Source organism: Phragmites australis, chromosome 1, assembly GCF_958298935.1.
Source record: "Phragmites australis chromosome 1, lpPhrAust1.1, whole genome shotgun sequence".
NCBI classification, from domain to species: Eukaryota; Viridiplantae; Streptophyta; class Magnoliopsida; order Poales; family Poaceae; genus Phragmites; species Phragmites australis.
Window position 1 is genome coordinate 49,801,746 of NC_084921.1, and position 14,422 is coordinate 49,816,167.

The window sequence follows — 14,422 nt, forward strand, 5'->3', positions numbered from 1 at the left end:
AGGCTTATTCAAATAAAGGTCAGTTCGTCGAACATAAAAAAGTGTCTTTACGGTCATGAAAAACATCGACATCCGACAAATACTTCGTAAGGTAGCTCTCTCGTCGATCTGCAGGAAACGTACGGAGGTTCAAAGACGGGATATCACAAACGATTGAGCAGCGTGCTTTTGGCCCTGGTAAGATAAAACTACGCTCATGGTCTCTCATGGATACCAACCCATAGATTCATGTATGTGGAAAAATGCGAAACCACTCGTCAATTCATCTGATACCGGAGCGCAGGAGTTTTAGTAAATCAGTATGGGCATGAGTTGCATGATAAATCATTACAGTACATAGTTAACGACATAACAGTTGGGAACACCAACGTCAGGAAATATATAGGTAGCGTTTGACTTCTCAGGGCCATGCTCACGAGACATCTCAAAGTGGTTAGGTTGTGATGAATGAGTCATGAGCCCAACAACATAATGACAAGATTAGTCACCGCTGGCGCATCCCTTGCAGCCGCAATGGACACATTCTATAACTTGCTCCTCCCTGAGGTGCTTGGGGACCCGGCAGACACAAGTAGTTGCAAAATTGTGGTCCCGTGTCTGTATGCACCGAAGGCAGCAAAGGCGCTCATAACCGAGCTGCGAATGGACAAAAAGTAGCAGTAAGCACAAATTATTGCAATAAAATCAATCAGAACAGAAAACACAAACCAAAATATATTAGAGCAATTCCACTAGCCCAATAGGTACTACATGGAAGAGGTGTGTTGGGGATCATCTCCCGCCACCCCCACACTCGAAGACAACTGCGAAGTTAGTTGGAGGTGCTACGTGATAGCTGTCGTGCTGGTTGCAGGAGTTCGGCCGTCAGTCATCAAGATCACAGAGCGAAGTCGATCGAAGGGTGCGTGCGTCCAATCATCTTCTTCTCACCGGATTGGCGCATGCGAAGGCTAACCGATTTCGATTGTCGGACGAAGCCCCGATTCGCGTCCCGCATCCTTTGGACCATGCGAAGACAAGACCAGGTCTTCGCCGGGAGGCGGCGAAGGCAGCTCGTCAGGTGGTCGGACGAAGAGGGCTTCGATACCCTTCGGTTGGACAGCCAGCTCGACAGTGGGCCCAGTTACTGCTGTCCTGAGTACTGTTGTAATTATAGGATTATGCTCATTTGTACCATATTACTCCCGGATATTCCGGAAATATAGCAGGTTAGGGGGTAAGATATGTAAACCGGGCCCGTGATCGCTGGGTACGGGCTATAAATAGAGCCACAGTGTAACCGTGAAAGGTAATCGAAAACTGTTCCACTTCCAGTACACGTCACTATAAGGGACCTTTGCCACTTTCACCCCCTAAGGCCCACCTTGTCTGGGACTTCGATCCCAACAAGGTGCAAACCAGCTGTTTGAACAAATGGCATGCCCGACAAATTCATTTTCAGTAAACTATAGTAGACCAGATCCATAAACAGGTAACATTTGCAATCTCCAATTTCCAACACAAACAAAAACCAATGGGCTGGACTGGAGGACAGAACTGGTAAACATTTTAACCTCCAATGTCCAACAAAAACAAACACCAATGGGCTGGACATTAATTGTTCAAGCTTACATTGGCGGTTCATTGTGGTGTATAGAAAAGTGAAGCCATGCATTAGCAGCTACTGCATACTATCAAGTATTTATACGGATAGGGATCCTTTGACGTACTGCAGGGCTGCTGCACGCTCGCTGACATGCGGGCCTAGGCCCAGGCCCCGTGTGTCAGGTGCCGCGTTGTACGTCAGAGGATCCCTGTCCATATTTATACATCTCTCCCCATAAATAAAGTATACATAACTCTCACAGTTTTAGTAAAGTGGAGTATTTTGTCATTTAAACTACAAGTTGAATATATAAAGTGTATGAAACATTTCCACTAAACTACTTACTCATAGCAGAATATAAGCATTGCCGCTATGGTAGAGAAACATCCAATTGAGGCAGTACATAATATAGAACCAAGGATACTTACCTTTTTCCACTTTGCAATCAGATTACGGTCTGCGTAACCCTGGTCCAGGCAAAATTCATAGAGGTCCTTTGATATCTCCTTCCTTCTGTAGTAAAGGTCGTATATGTAGCGGCTTCTTTGATGAGAAATACGGAAAATTGGCCAGAGAGCTTCGCACTTTCTCTTCCCATCATGTGGATCATTTTCAGCTGCAATGAGCCCAAAATATTAGTACTATCCCACGGCATGAAGATATCGACAGACTCAACGGAATGAGCATCTGTGCATACCTTCTCTCATTTTGGCATCCAGCTCACGGATTGTTGGTTCAATAAGCTCCCATCCTTCAGGATATACAACACGGCTTGTCTTTATCTTAGGCATGCTGCTGCCTCAAGAAATGTCCTGGGCTTGGCCGGGACACAAAAATGAGAAACCTGTAGTTCGGGTAAGAATCAGATTTAAATAAACACAACTGGTAACCATACTCTTCATCAAACTAATTCCTTATAATTTAAAAAAGTAACGGAAGAATTCACATCGTAAACATAGATTAAAAAGTAATTTTAGCTTAACATCATGGTACACCCCAAACAGGAGAGTCGAGGCTCCAAAATCTGTAAAACTAGATAACATAGAAGTCCTAAACCCTAATGTCGGACTTAAACTAGGGGTATGAGCGGGTTCAATTTCCCCAAAAAAGTTTCTGGGAAATAAACGAATCCGCGACAAACTGGATGGATGTATCGGTGTATCCATCCGAGCAACAAAGATCCGGACTCGATTGCTCGTATCAAAGGGAGAAATCGCAGAACAAAACTAAATCTTACAGCAATCCATCCAAGCAGGCTAGGGTTTCCTTACCAGCAAAAGAAGAAACCAATCCAAGTCCGGATGGATCTCAGCTCCACCCCAGTCCAGCAGAATCGATGAGGTGGAGGATGCGAAGGATTCCTCCGAGGTACGCACGCGGCGTGCTTCGCTTTGGTGGAAGGAGGGAAAGGACGGTGTCCGCGTGTGAATACGATAACCAAGTTTATGTCGGATTTCTTTTTCAACAAGCGAGCCAATTCGACGTATGATATTGGAACAACTATGACCCTAGGCCCCAGCGGGCGGGCTAGCCTTTGTGGCTCATCCAACACAACGTATTGATACGCTACCGGAGTTAGTTAACGTAAATACAGAACTCCGCTTTCACGATGGGATGGCGTCTATGCAGGACTTCTTGATAATAGCGAGAATGTGTTTGTTTTTTATTCTATTTATGGATTCTAGTCTCAAATGCAAAAACAAATAAAAACAGTTAAAATCTAAAATCTTATTCTCACAATCTACGAGCCAAATTATACTATAAAATCTTAGACTCCACAGTATAATTTCCATAAATTCTACAAACTTAGCTAAAGTAAAAAAAAAACACACCCTAATTGCCTTTCAGAATCTGGATCAAATCCTAATTCCTACGGGTCAGAATCAAGATATAAACTGTCGAATTTTAAAAAAGCTTTCAGGCGTAGCAGCTAATCCCTTCCACATTGGTCGTCGCAAAAAGCCACCCGATTGTGCCTCTCTTCCCACCGCCACAGCAAAGGCAGCAGGAGGTGAGTGGGAGGGAGCGTGGGGAGCTACGTGCCTGGTCTCGCTCGCGCTCTCCAACCGTAAGGAGTTCGACACCCGGAACCACGGTGCACAGTGACGGAACTCGGATCGAAATTTAGAGACAACTGATGAAGCTAAATAGGTTCTAACTAAATCATAAAGTAACCGAATCAATGAAATATTCAATATTAAATCCAAAATACATTACAAAATATAAAAAATACACTATAAAATAAAAAAAATTGTTGGCCCATCCGACCAAAACAATACTCCGCCCCGAACCAGTGCCGTCAACACCCTCCAGTACCGCTTCTTCCTCCCCTCCCCTCGGATCAATTAGCCGCTGTCGACCACTGCGGCAGTGCGTCAATTGCACGCAACACAGATCAACTTGATTTTCGTGAGTCGCGTTCCCTGGTATCTGTAATCTGACAATATGGTCAGGTTGATTTGACAGAGGGGAGGTACCTGCTCTCCGGGGCGTCGGACGGCTCGGCCGCTGTATTTGATGTGCGGAACGCTACAGAATACGAAGCTGGGTTCATCGCGAAGCACACGAACATACTGCTTGTGGACAAGCAGCACGAGAATGGCCACAAGTTTGCCATCTCGGCGGCCGTTTGGTACCCTGTGGACACCGGGCTGGTTGTCACAGCGTCCTTTGATCACTGCGTCAAAGTTTGGGATACCAATTCGACTCAAGTTTACGCTCTGCTTTCTCAGTTACCAATCTTTCTCTGTTGTCCCCCTGTGGTGTGTGATCCCGATGTTCTGATATCTGTGCGCATTGTTTTGTTTTGTTTTGTTAGGTCATCATGGATTTTAAGATGCCTGGAAAAGTGTATAGTGCAGCCATGTCTCCAATTGCAACAACGCACATGCTCATCGCTACTGGGAGCGCAGATGTTCAGGTCCGTCTGTGTGACATTGCTTCTGGAGCCTGTACCCACACGTTGTCCGGTCATCGTGGTTAGATTCTTTGTGCTAATGTGGTGATGAAAATATGCTTGATGTTCTTGTATGGTACCTTCTTATCGCCACCCCCATCATCTCAGATGGTATCATGTCTCTGGAGTGGTCTGCCTCAAGTGAGTGGATTTTGATGAGTGGTGGCTGCGATGGGGCAATACGTTTTTGGGACATCAGACGAGCTGGAGGCTTTGTGTTCTTGATCAGTCACGGTCTCAGCTTGGAAGGAGGCCTCCTCTTCTTGAAAGCACTACAGAGAAAGTATGTTCACTGTCGCCCATTATTATTGTCTGCTTTTGGATTTAATTCTTTATCAAGAGTATTTGGTCAGAACGCTAAAATACAGCTGCTTATATACAAATTCCAGAGCTGTCAACCTTTAACTTAGTATACAAATCTGTTCATTACACTGGGATTCTATAACATACTAGTTTCAGCATATGTAGATGAGACTTAGTGCTCTAATACTGCAATGTGTTCTATACCGCACTCGGAGATAATTCAAATCATTAAAAGCAAAACGTAGATCATCAATATACTCATTTTTCATCTTAAGCAGGACCATATGGATTCCTTAGGGCCTTCACCGTCCACAAGCAGCTACTCAGCTCAGAAAAGGACAAGTAAGGTCATCTCCAACAGCTATTCTAAAAATTCATTTTCTATAACACCATTACAGTATTCTCTATTTTTTTCATCTCCAACAGCTACTATATTTCCTACCTTCTATTGCTTTCTATCCCTCCTCGAACCCACAGTCATCCTCTAGCTACAGTAATGCGGAGTCCAATTTTTATCCGCAAGTTTGAGGGTGTTGGCTTTGTACCCGTATTCCTGTATAAGTCGATGCCGATGCTGTTGGAATAGTTTGCCTCCCGTTCCGATGGGCAAAAGATAAAAAAATCGTCAGCACAGTAATAGGGGATTCTTTTGCCGGCTGCGTTGGAGGTAGCCTAACTCTAAGAAGAACTCACCACATTTGCGCAAAAGTCAACCTGACACATGGACATATGCAACAGAGATTGCATCCCGGTTTGTCATCCAGTCAGAATTGTGCAACAGCTCATTATGGTGCTGTTACTGGATTACAAACAACTACAGATGGGATGTACCTTCTTAGCTTAGGTAAGTGAACAAGCGTTATGTTATTTTGAAGAAATTATTGATTGTTGCTTTTCAGTTATTGACTTATTGTGCCTATAAGGATTACTATGCACTAAGGTTTTCAGTATTAAAGCTGCTACTAAGACTGTATCATTGATTCTGTTCAGGATCTGATTCTCGTTTAAGACTATGGGACATCGATTCAGGCTGCGATACTTTGGTCAATTTTGAAGCTATGCGATTGCAGACTGGCAAGCCATTACAGTTAGCTGTCACCGAGGATCCATCACTTGTTTTCCTTCCATTCATGGCAAGCATCAAGGTGCGTTGCTGTTTGCTAGCTTGTCAGTTTAACTGCTGAAGTAATTTGGCGGTTTATACTTCACTGTTGTATATGCTTAGGCATACAATTTATGGTCCGGTACGACATTTCGAACATTCGGGGGAACTACGAGGTACGAACTCGTGAATTGCTGCTACTATAGCGCGCAGGACCAAGTAAGTTAGTTTATTATCCTGTGTTAAGTGTGAGCGTTCCAACATCTTCTCCATTTCTAACTGTTCAGGAATGCAGGAACTTTATACTGGCAGCAACGATAGACAGATTCTTGTGTGGTCTCCATCAACTCCAGCTTTTACTGAAATGGTATGTCATCTATTCATTGGTGCCTTGCAAGTTGCAACCCCTTTTGCTAGGTTTGACTAGTAAGCTCTATTCTCTCTCAGTTTGAGGGAGAAGAATATGGCATAATTTTGTCAGGCAAATTCCATCGTTGACACTACTAAAACTCTTACAGGAAGATGATGACAAGCGGCATGGGCTTTCTACAGCTGATGTGGATAACTGGAGCGACTAAGAACTCCTGTACTAGTGTATACTAACATCGATGCGAGGGATGTTAAGGCTAGCCCTAACAGTTTCCCTTTGAAACTAAAATTCTGTTATGAAGAGATTTTTTTCCATTTAGTGCTCCTACGGTTTCTCTTCATAGTTTCTTCATGATGGGATTTTCAAGGTCATTCCTTTCAGGACGGGATTCTCTCTTCTTTCTCCTCGAAAGAAAGTTATGGAGATGAGAGAAAATAAAGAGAATGGGAACGGGGAAGAAAATCGAAAGAGAACGAAATAAAGGAAATATGGTTAGGGATGGTCAGGGTTGTTGCTAATATTACACTAACCAGTAATTCTCATTAGCAGCTTTTAAATTCTGATGTTAGAATACTCTACTCTGAAAAAAAAGTTGTACATCATCATTTGAATTTTTGACTGTTCATCCATATAAAGTATTGGTAGATTTATCTCAGAAGGATAAAGGTGTATGTCTTCCGGTAAGGAAGGCTTGTTTTGTCCACTTGTAAACTATTGTGCATATTGATTCTTTACATAAAATTCAGACAAATTGCACAATCTCATTACAACTGATTTGTGTCGGAAAGAAACTGAGTTTTTAGCTGAAACATAGTTTATTATCGGTGGAGCCACGAGAAACGGAGAAAAAATATGGCTGATTTTCATAGGCTCACTCAGCATTTCGAATAGTGCAGTCATGAATCAACCAAGAAACATGACAGTGAGTAGGTTTTAAATCACGAGCATTGAGAAATGAAATTCCATCAGGCCATTACATAATCAGCGCTACGTTGTTCATATTTCCCCCCGATGGAACGGTAAACGCATATGCTAAAGGAAACAACGTAATAATCCGTGAGTCACATCGTGGAATGCTAGCTTATTTCAAGCTCAGATGCCTAATTTTTTTTTTCTCAAACACGCAAGAGAATTGCGCATTATTATATTAAGAAGAAGGCAACACTAAAAATTTGGTTACAAACGCGACACAAGGAGACTCACGCAAGGCGGCAACGAAGTGCCGCAAGGCCTAACATACTACTCACAGAATAAGTGACCTAGGTGTCGAGCTCCCGCTGCTATCCGTAATTCCACATCCGCCTTGATCTATTCAAGAAGCAGCAACATCGAAGAGGAGTGATGATCGAATAACCTAGCATTGTGTTCCTTCCAGAGATGCCAAGCGACAAGCATGAAAAACGTGTTGGTGTCTTTCCGCATCGCCGCCGGCTGTAGGGAGGTGATGTGAGCCCACCAATCTTGAAAAGAGGCATCCATGAGGAAATCGCAATCAAGGTGGGCCCATGAAAGAGCCTCCCATCAGATAGACTTGGAGAAGGAACATCCGACCAGCAGGTGATCCGCAAACTGAGACTCCTGATCGCAAAGCCAGCAAGCGAGGTGAGCATCCAACCCATGCCTCAAGCGCTTGTTCGACATCCAAATACACCGTCGGGACTCTAGCCAAATAAAAACCTTCACTTTCAAAGGAGTCCAAGACTTCCAAATCCTATCTGCTCCTTAAAAACGAACACCACTGAGGTGAAGCATTCCATAAGCCAGCCTCGCCGAGCAAATCCCATCGCAGGTCCATCGCCACACATACGTATCCTCTCGTTGCACCTCCAGCTGGGTGACTGAGAGCCGATGCCATATGTAGACGTACTCCATGAGGACCAGTACCATTTTCGGCCCCTCAATGTCTCGTATCCACTGCCTGCCATTTAGTGCTTGCGCTACTGTCTAGATGTGAATGGCACGAAGGCTGATCGTCACCCAAAGCGTCGGCGCCAGGGACTTGATCGTGAGCCTGCCAAGCCATGCATCCGACCAAAAGAGGGCGTGCTCACCATTGCCGAGCCGCACAAAGACATAAGCGTCGAACATGGCTCGAACCTCTGGCTCAACCTGCAATTGCAGTGCCTCCCAAGCCCGGTCCCAGTTAGCCTTCTACAGCCAAAGCCAACGGAGGCGCAGCGCGAAGCCGGTGAGCCTGAGATCGGGAACACCGAGGCCACCAAGCTTCAAAGGTCTACAGACTGCGCCCCATGCAACAACAGATTTGCCCCATAGAGATTTGCCGGTCCTTGTCCAGAGAAATTTGCGTCAAATAGTATCATTTTCCTCGATTACCCAATTGGGCAGTTTATCCGCCATGAGGGTATAGATTGGCATGGATGAAAGGACTGATTTCACATAAATTAGATGTCCACTCTTCTGCAACAGCAGTCCCTTCCAAGAAGGCAACTTGGTGGCGAGGCAATCAACCAACAGGCGAAGCTGATGCTTGGGTAGTTTCCTAGTGGACAGCGGCAAACCTAGGTACTTGATCGGGAAATGTACGATTGGGCAACGGAGGCTTGTTTGAATATCAAGCAGCGCATCCTGACTACCATAGATTGGAGTAATGTAACATTTCTCCAAATTCATCCTCAAGCCTGAGGCAGCCCCGAAGATGTCCAGGATGGTCGTGGCTTCCTGAAGCGTTGGGGAGGCAAAGAGAATGACGTCGTTCACATACATGCTGCACTGGTGCCTGATCGCAGGATGGCCAATGGGTTGGAGGAGGCCCACTGCACTTGCCTTTGCAAATAGCCAGCTGAGAACATCCATCGCTAGGATAAAAGAGCATAGGAGACAATGGGTCGCCCTGCCGCAGTCCGCGATAGTGTCGGATGGGCAGACCTGGCTGGCCATTAAGCAACACTCGCGTCGATGAAGAAGACAGCAGAATTGCGATCCAATTCCTCCAACGTTGCCCAAACTCCCAAGCATGTAAGACCTCAAGCACAAATGGCCACGCTACCATGTCAAATTCCTTGGAAATGTCGAGCTTGAGCAAATGCTTGGGAATTCTCCACTTCAGGAGAAGCTTCGCAGCGCGTAAACATACTTAAAGTTTTCTTGGATCAATCGTCCCTTGATGAATGCACTTTGATTGAAGAGGATAATGTCACCAAGGCACCGCATTAGGCGGTTCGCTAGCAACTTCGAAACCAATTTAGGGAAGCCGTGAAGCAAACTAATTGGTCTATAGTCCTTAGGTGTTGCGGCATCTGGACTTTTGGGCAGTAGAGATAGCATGGCACCGTTGAGACAGTGGAAATGCCTTCCATTTTGGGTGAAAAAAACATGGGCCTTGATCACGTCGCCCTTGATCACTGGCCAAGTAGATTGGTAAAATGCGCCAGTGAAGCTATCAGGACTAGGTGCTTTGTTGAACGGACCTCGTCCTCATTGAATGGCGCCTCGAGGCAGGAAAGGTCCTGTGGAGAGATCCCCAGTACCTCCAGGTTTATCGAGGTTGATCTGCCCACATCCTCGTCCAGCAATTGCTCAAAGTAACTCTGGAGGACGTGTACCTTGTCTTCCTGGCAGTAGACCGAATGATCACCAGACCAAAGACACGCGATATGGTTCTTACAACGTTGAAAGGAGGCATGCACGTGGAAGAAACATGTGTTTGCATCTCCCTCCCACAACTGCATGATCCTTGATCGTTGTCGGGTGATGGTACGCTCTAGAGATGACAGATAGAAGCAAAGACATTTGAGTTGCTTGCGAAGTTCAAACTCATCAACAAAGAGTAGTCGGCGTTCTTACGCACGATCAAGCTGCAGAACCACCTCCTTGGCTAGAAGAAGTTGCAGCTTGACATTTTAAATCTTCTTAGCCGCCTAGCTCTGAAGCTCTCTTGTAGTGTTGCGAAGGAGACTGTCGAGACACCGGAAGGGGTTGCAGACATTCTCCGGGCAGCGCCAGGACCATGTGATAGTCTCGAGGAAGTCATCAAACTTGGGCCAAAAGATTTCAAAGTGAAATCTTGGTTTGTATTTGATGGATGGATTACATCGAAGAAGAAGTGGGCAGTGGTCTGAGAAGTCTAACGATAACCCCTGAAGGAAGAAGAAAGGGAAGAGATCCTCCCACTCAATCGTGGCTAAAGCGTGATTGAGCTTAATGAGCATCGGGTTGGCACGTTCGTTACTCCACGTGTAGGAACAGCCATGTAGGTTTAGGTCACGTAACTCTAGATCATCGATAGCTCGGCGGAAGCGCATCAAATTTCTCCGGTTGATGTGTGTGTTGTTCTTGTCCGCCGCATCTAAAATCAGGTTAAAGTCGCCAACAACGAGCCAAGGTCTGGGGCAGACATCCTGGATAGCCTACAGCTCCTCCAGAAAAAGTTCCTTTTCAGAGATGTCTTGAGGACCATAAACTGAAGTGAGCCACCAAGCATGTTCATCGGAGAAGAACGGGATCTTAGCCGTGATGGAGAAGCAGCCAATCCGCATGACAGACATAGAAACAACATACGAATAGCAGGCAATCAAAACACCACCTCAAGTGTGACAAGCCAATGTAAGCAAACTCTCTAAAATTCCCACCAAGCATCGATAGAACAACGCCGGATGAGATTACATCCAGCTTAGTCTCCTGGAGCTAGGCCGGCCCACTGGAGCGTGGCCTATGGGCGGCTAGCCTAGGCCGCGTAGGTGCGAGAATGACCAGACGATGGGAATCTACGATTTGCTTTTTAGTCTTCCAAACAATGAGAGAACAACAAAGAAAAACATGGTAGACAGAAATAGATCAACAATCAGAAGGATCACCAGCCCAAATAGGATTAGAATAAGTGCGAAGTTGTAAAGAGTTGGAGCATGAAAAAAAGAGACGATGAGATAGTCCCACGAAAAAAGGCGCAAAACACGTAGAAATGAACTGCTTGAGGATGTGTACCATATGGGAAATGTTAGGACGAGTGACACCAAGATAAATAAGACTCCCATAACAGTAGCAAGAAGAGAGCCGGCGGAGAGAAGAACCGCCAGGAGAAGTTAGATCTGAACAAGTTGCAGCATCTAAAAAAAACTCTAGCCCTAATATCATATTAGGAATAGCAACTTGTATTCCCTAGAAGCCCTAGTCTAATATATATATATACACATGTGCATGTGGCAATATGCAAGAAACCCCTTATAGACTGAAGATATTACACAGAGAGATATAATAAATCTAAAATGTCTCAAAATGAACTAATTAAATGTTTTAAAATAAAAAATCGTAGGACAGGAGTATGACAGTGAGGAAAGAATAAAGTAAAAACAAAAAAACAGACTCGATTCGCTATAATTTCTGCTCGGTGAAAATTTAACAAAAAGATAAAGAATTTGAGTTGAGATGAGCCTCCAAGAAGATTCCATCTACATAATACCAGAATTAGGTATGCACCTACCTTAAATCCCAGAACTTTAGACCATTCTCTCCAGCAGTAACAAAGGTATTTGTGTTTCCTCACTGTTTAAGGATGCAAACGAGTTAGGACTGGCTTTGAAATGGAACTGAAGAATAATACAGCAGGGTACCTTATGTAAGGTGCCCAAAAGAGAGCTCTGATGGGAACAGATTCAGCAGTGACACACATAAAAGGTTTTGAATCTGTGCGTTCAGAAGAAAAGATGTCTAATTTTAATCACAAGCAAAATAAAATGAGAAATATGCAGTTCAGGAATTCAATAGCTTAGTATCAAATTGGTAAAGTAACCAGTTCCAGAGCCAGACATGTTTGCTAAAAGTGTTAGTGACAGAACCTTGTAAAAGGAAGCTATTTAATTACCTTGTGATGACAAGTTCGTTGAGAAGTTCCATAAAGCAACCTGGAACATCAAAATACAGCCACAAAGCTTCAGAATAGCAACTTGTACGAGAGTGCAGTTCTCAGGTAAAGAATTGAAAGTCACAGGGTTTGAATTAAGAAAACAATGCTCTGCAAGAGGAAAATATACCGTTCAATATCATATCATGAGGAGGAACTGTCAAGGGAATGCTGTGTACCATTATAAAGAGGTAATGGCTTCAAAAGGAATATTCATGCTGAGGAATATCAATCGCATGGCTAAAAGTAAAACCTACAACCTAGGCACAGTAGCATTATCAGCAAAAATATCAATCGCATGGCTAAAAGTCACAATACCTTTGTCTGTTCCCGCACTTCACATTGACACACTTAAATACAGGTTGTAGCTTTAGAAAACGAGGTTCAGAACCCTCCACCTTAGAAGGGGAATATATTCTCTGGATCATGTGTGGAGATGGAACTTTCCACCTGCGCATGAGAGTGAATTTAAGTATGTAAGTGATGATGTTGCAAATAAAAACAATGATCTAGCATAGCAATGGGTCGCTTGACTTACACTTCAAGAGAGCCATTCCCCACAAATACTGCAAGGAAGCCTAGACGTGATTTCTGTTCTGACTGACATAGTAAAGGAGGCTTTCATTTGATGTCCCAAGCAACTTTGCCGTTGTGAGCTAAACACAAGACAACCCTTGGTAGAGCAATGTCTTTTGGGACTGGAGAAGAGTTTGAGTTTCCTATACAACTAAACATGTTGTCATCTTCCCTTGATTCTTTGAGTGGTACGAGTTCTGTAGCTTCCACTTCATCAATAACCCTAGCACTGTTCTTAAAAATAGGCGTAGCTTGATTGGTAGTATTGCTTTCATTCACTTTCATGACTTCACAACCATCAATTCCCTTATTAAGCCCAATCAAACCAGCCTCATCAGCCATGTCTTCATTTCTAGATGATCCTATTGTCGTAGATGTGGAAGATCTCTCCATTGTGTATGCTTCACCACTAATAGATGTGGAGCTACTTTCATTTGAAGCAGATATGTTTTTAGGTTCCCCCCCCCCCCCACCCTTTCTGAAGCACGATCCTTTCATACAATTTTCAACAAGGGCCACATGGTAACTTGACTCGGGAGCTGTTTGCGCCTTTTGTTTTTCGCCATTAAATCTGTAGAATGATTGTGCTCGGTTGAAACAGGCTTCTTTCTAGATCCACCTCTGCCTCTTTTGGTATTTGATTCTTCAGACAATCTCACAGCTTTGGACACACATCTTCTTTTAATACAGTGCCAGATGAACCTGTCAGTTTGTCGATTGGGATTTTCCTTGGTCGCCCTCTTACTCTTGATGGAGTCGATTTCACAGCCTTCGCAGTTAGCATGACATAAGACAATGGAGGCAAAAATTTAAAAATAGACAACATATGGTATCGTATTTGTCAAAATAGATAATATATCGGCGTATTTACAAGTTTAACATTTGTATTCGGTACTTCGTTTACCGAAAATTCGATTTCGGTACGTGAGGCACCGAAAAAGAGTAGATCTGACCATTTTCGGCACCTGAGATGCCGAATACGGCACTATGCATCGTATTCGACACCTGAGTTGCCAAAAACGGCCTATATTCGGCACCTCCGAATACAGACCTGTGCTTGTGTTGGCAATGGTCTTGTCTCCCATCGCTGCTGTCTGCGTCTTGTCACCCATCGCGTAGCCCACGCACCGTTGTCCCCAGGCGCCGTGTTTTGCTATATAATGGCAGCGGGCTTCAGTTGAGAGCAGCAGCATGAGAAGAGATGAGAGGAGCAGCAACACGAGGAGAGGAGAAGCAGCGCGAGGCAAGGAGAAGTAGTAGCGTGAGGAGAGGAGAAGCAGCGCAAGGCGAGGAGGAGCAGCAACATGAGGAGAGGAGCAACAGCAGGAGAGGAGTAACCCGAGGAGCATCAGTGCGAGTTACAGTAAATACTTAGATTATATATTTAATTAATACTTAGATTAACAATAGTAATTAGATTAAGTAGATTATTTAACCTGTTCAATTACATTTATTTAATTATATTAATTTGATAAATTAGAGTGCTTAGATTATTTGCTTAATTTGATTATATAAATTAGGGTATTTACGTAAATTAATCAGAGTTATTAGAGTTATATAATTAATCGAATTAATTAGTTTTATTCAATTAATTTGATTAATTTGATTAGTTTGATTAATTAGCTTAATCACATAGGTTTAATGAAACCGTGGAAGATAGTGTGCAGCAGCAG

General features: G+C 43.9%; 1 protein-coding gene and 2 pseudogenes across 1 annotated transcript; 1 reads left to right on the top strand and 2 right to left on the bottom strand.

The window, feature by feature from the left end:
- Positions 1 to 235: 235 nt before the first annotated feature.
- LOC133924906 (protein BUD31 homolog 1-like) lies at positions 236 to 3,071 on the bottom strand. Its single transcript, XM_062370643.1, has 4 exons — positions 2,857 to 3,071; positions 2,283 to 2,429; positions 2,014 to 2,201; positions 236 to 636 (listed from the first exon to the last, which is right to left on the bottom strand). The coding sequence occupies exons 2-4, from the start codon at positions 2,374 to 2,376 to the stop codon at positions 481 to 483; spliced, it is 438 nt and encodes a 145-aa protein (XP_062226627.1). The 5' UTR covers positions 2,377 to 2,429; positions 2,857 to 3,071; the 3' UTR covers positions 236 to 480.
- LOC133885744 (WD repeat-containing protein ATCSA-1-like) lies at positions 2,922 to 6,524 on the top strand (annotated as a pseudogene).
- A 3,151-nt stretch (positions 6,525 to 9,675) lies between these two features.
- LOC133885755 (uncharacterized) lies at positions 9,676 to 14,098 on the bottom strand (annotated as a pseudogene).
- Positions 14,099 to 14,422: the final 324 nt, after the last annotated feature.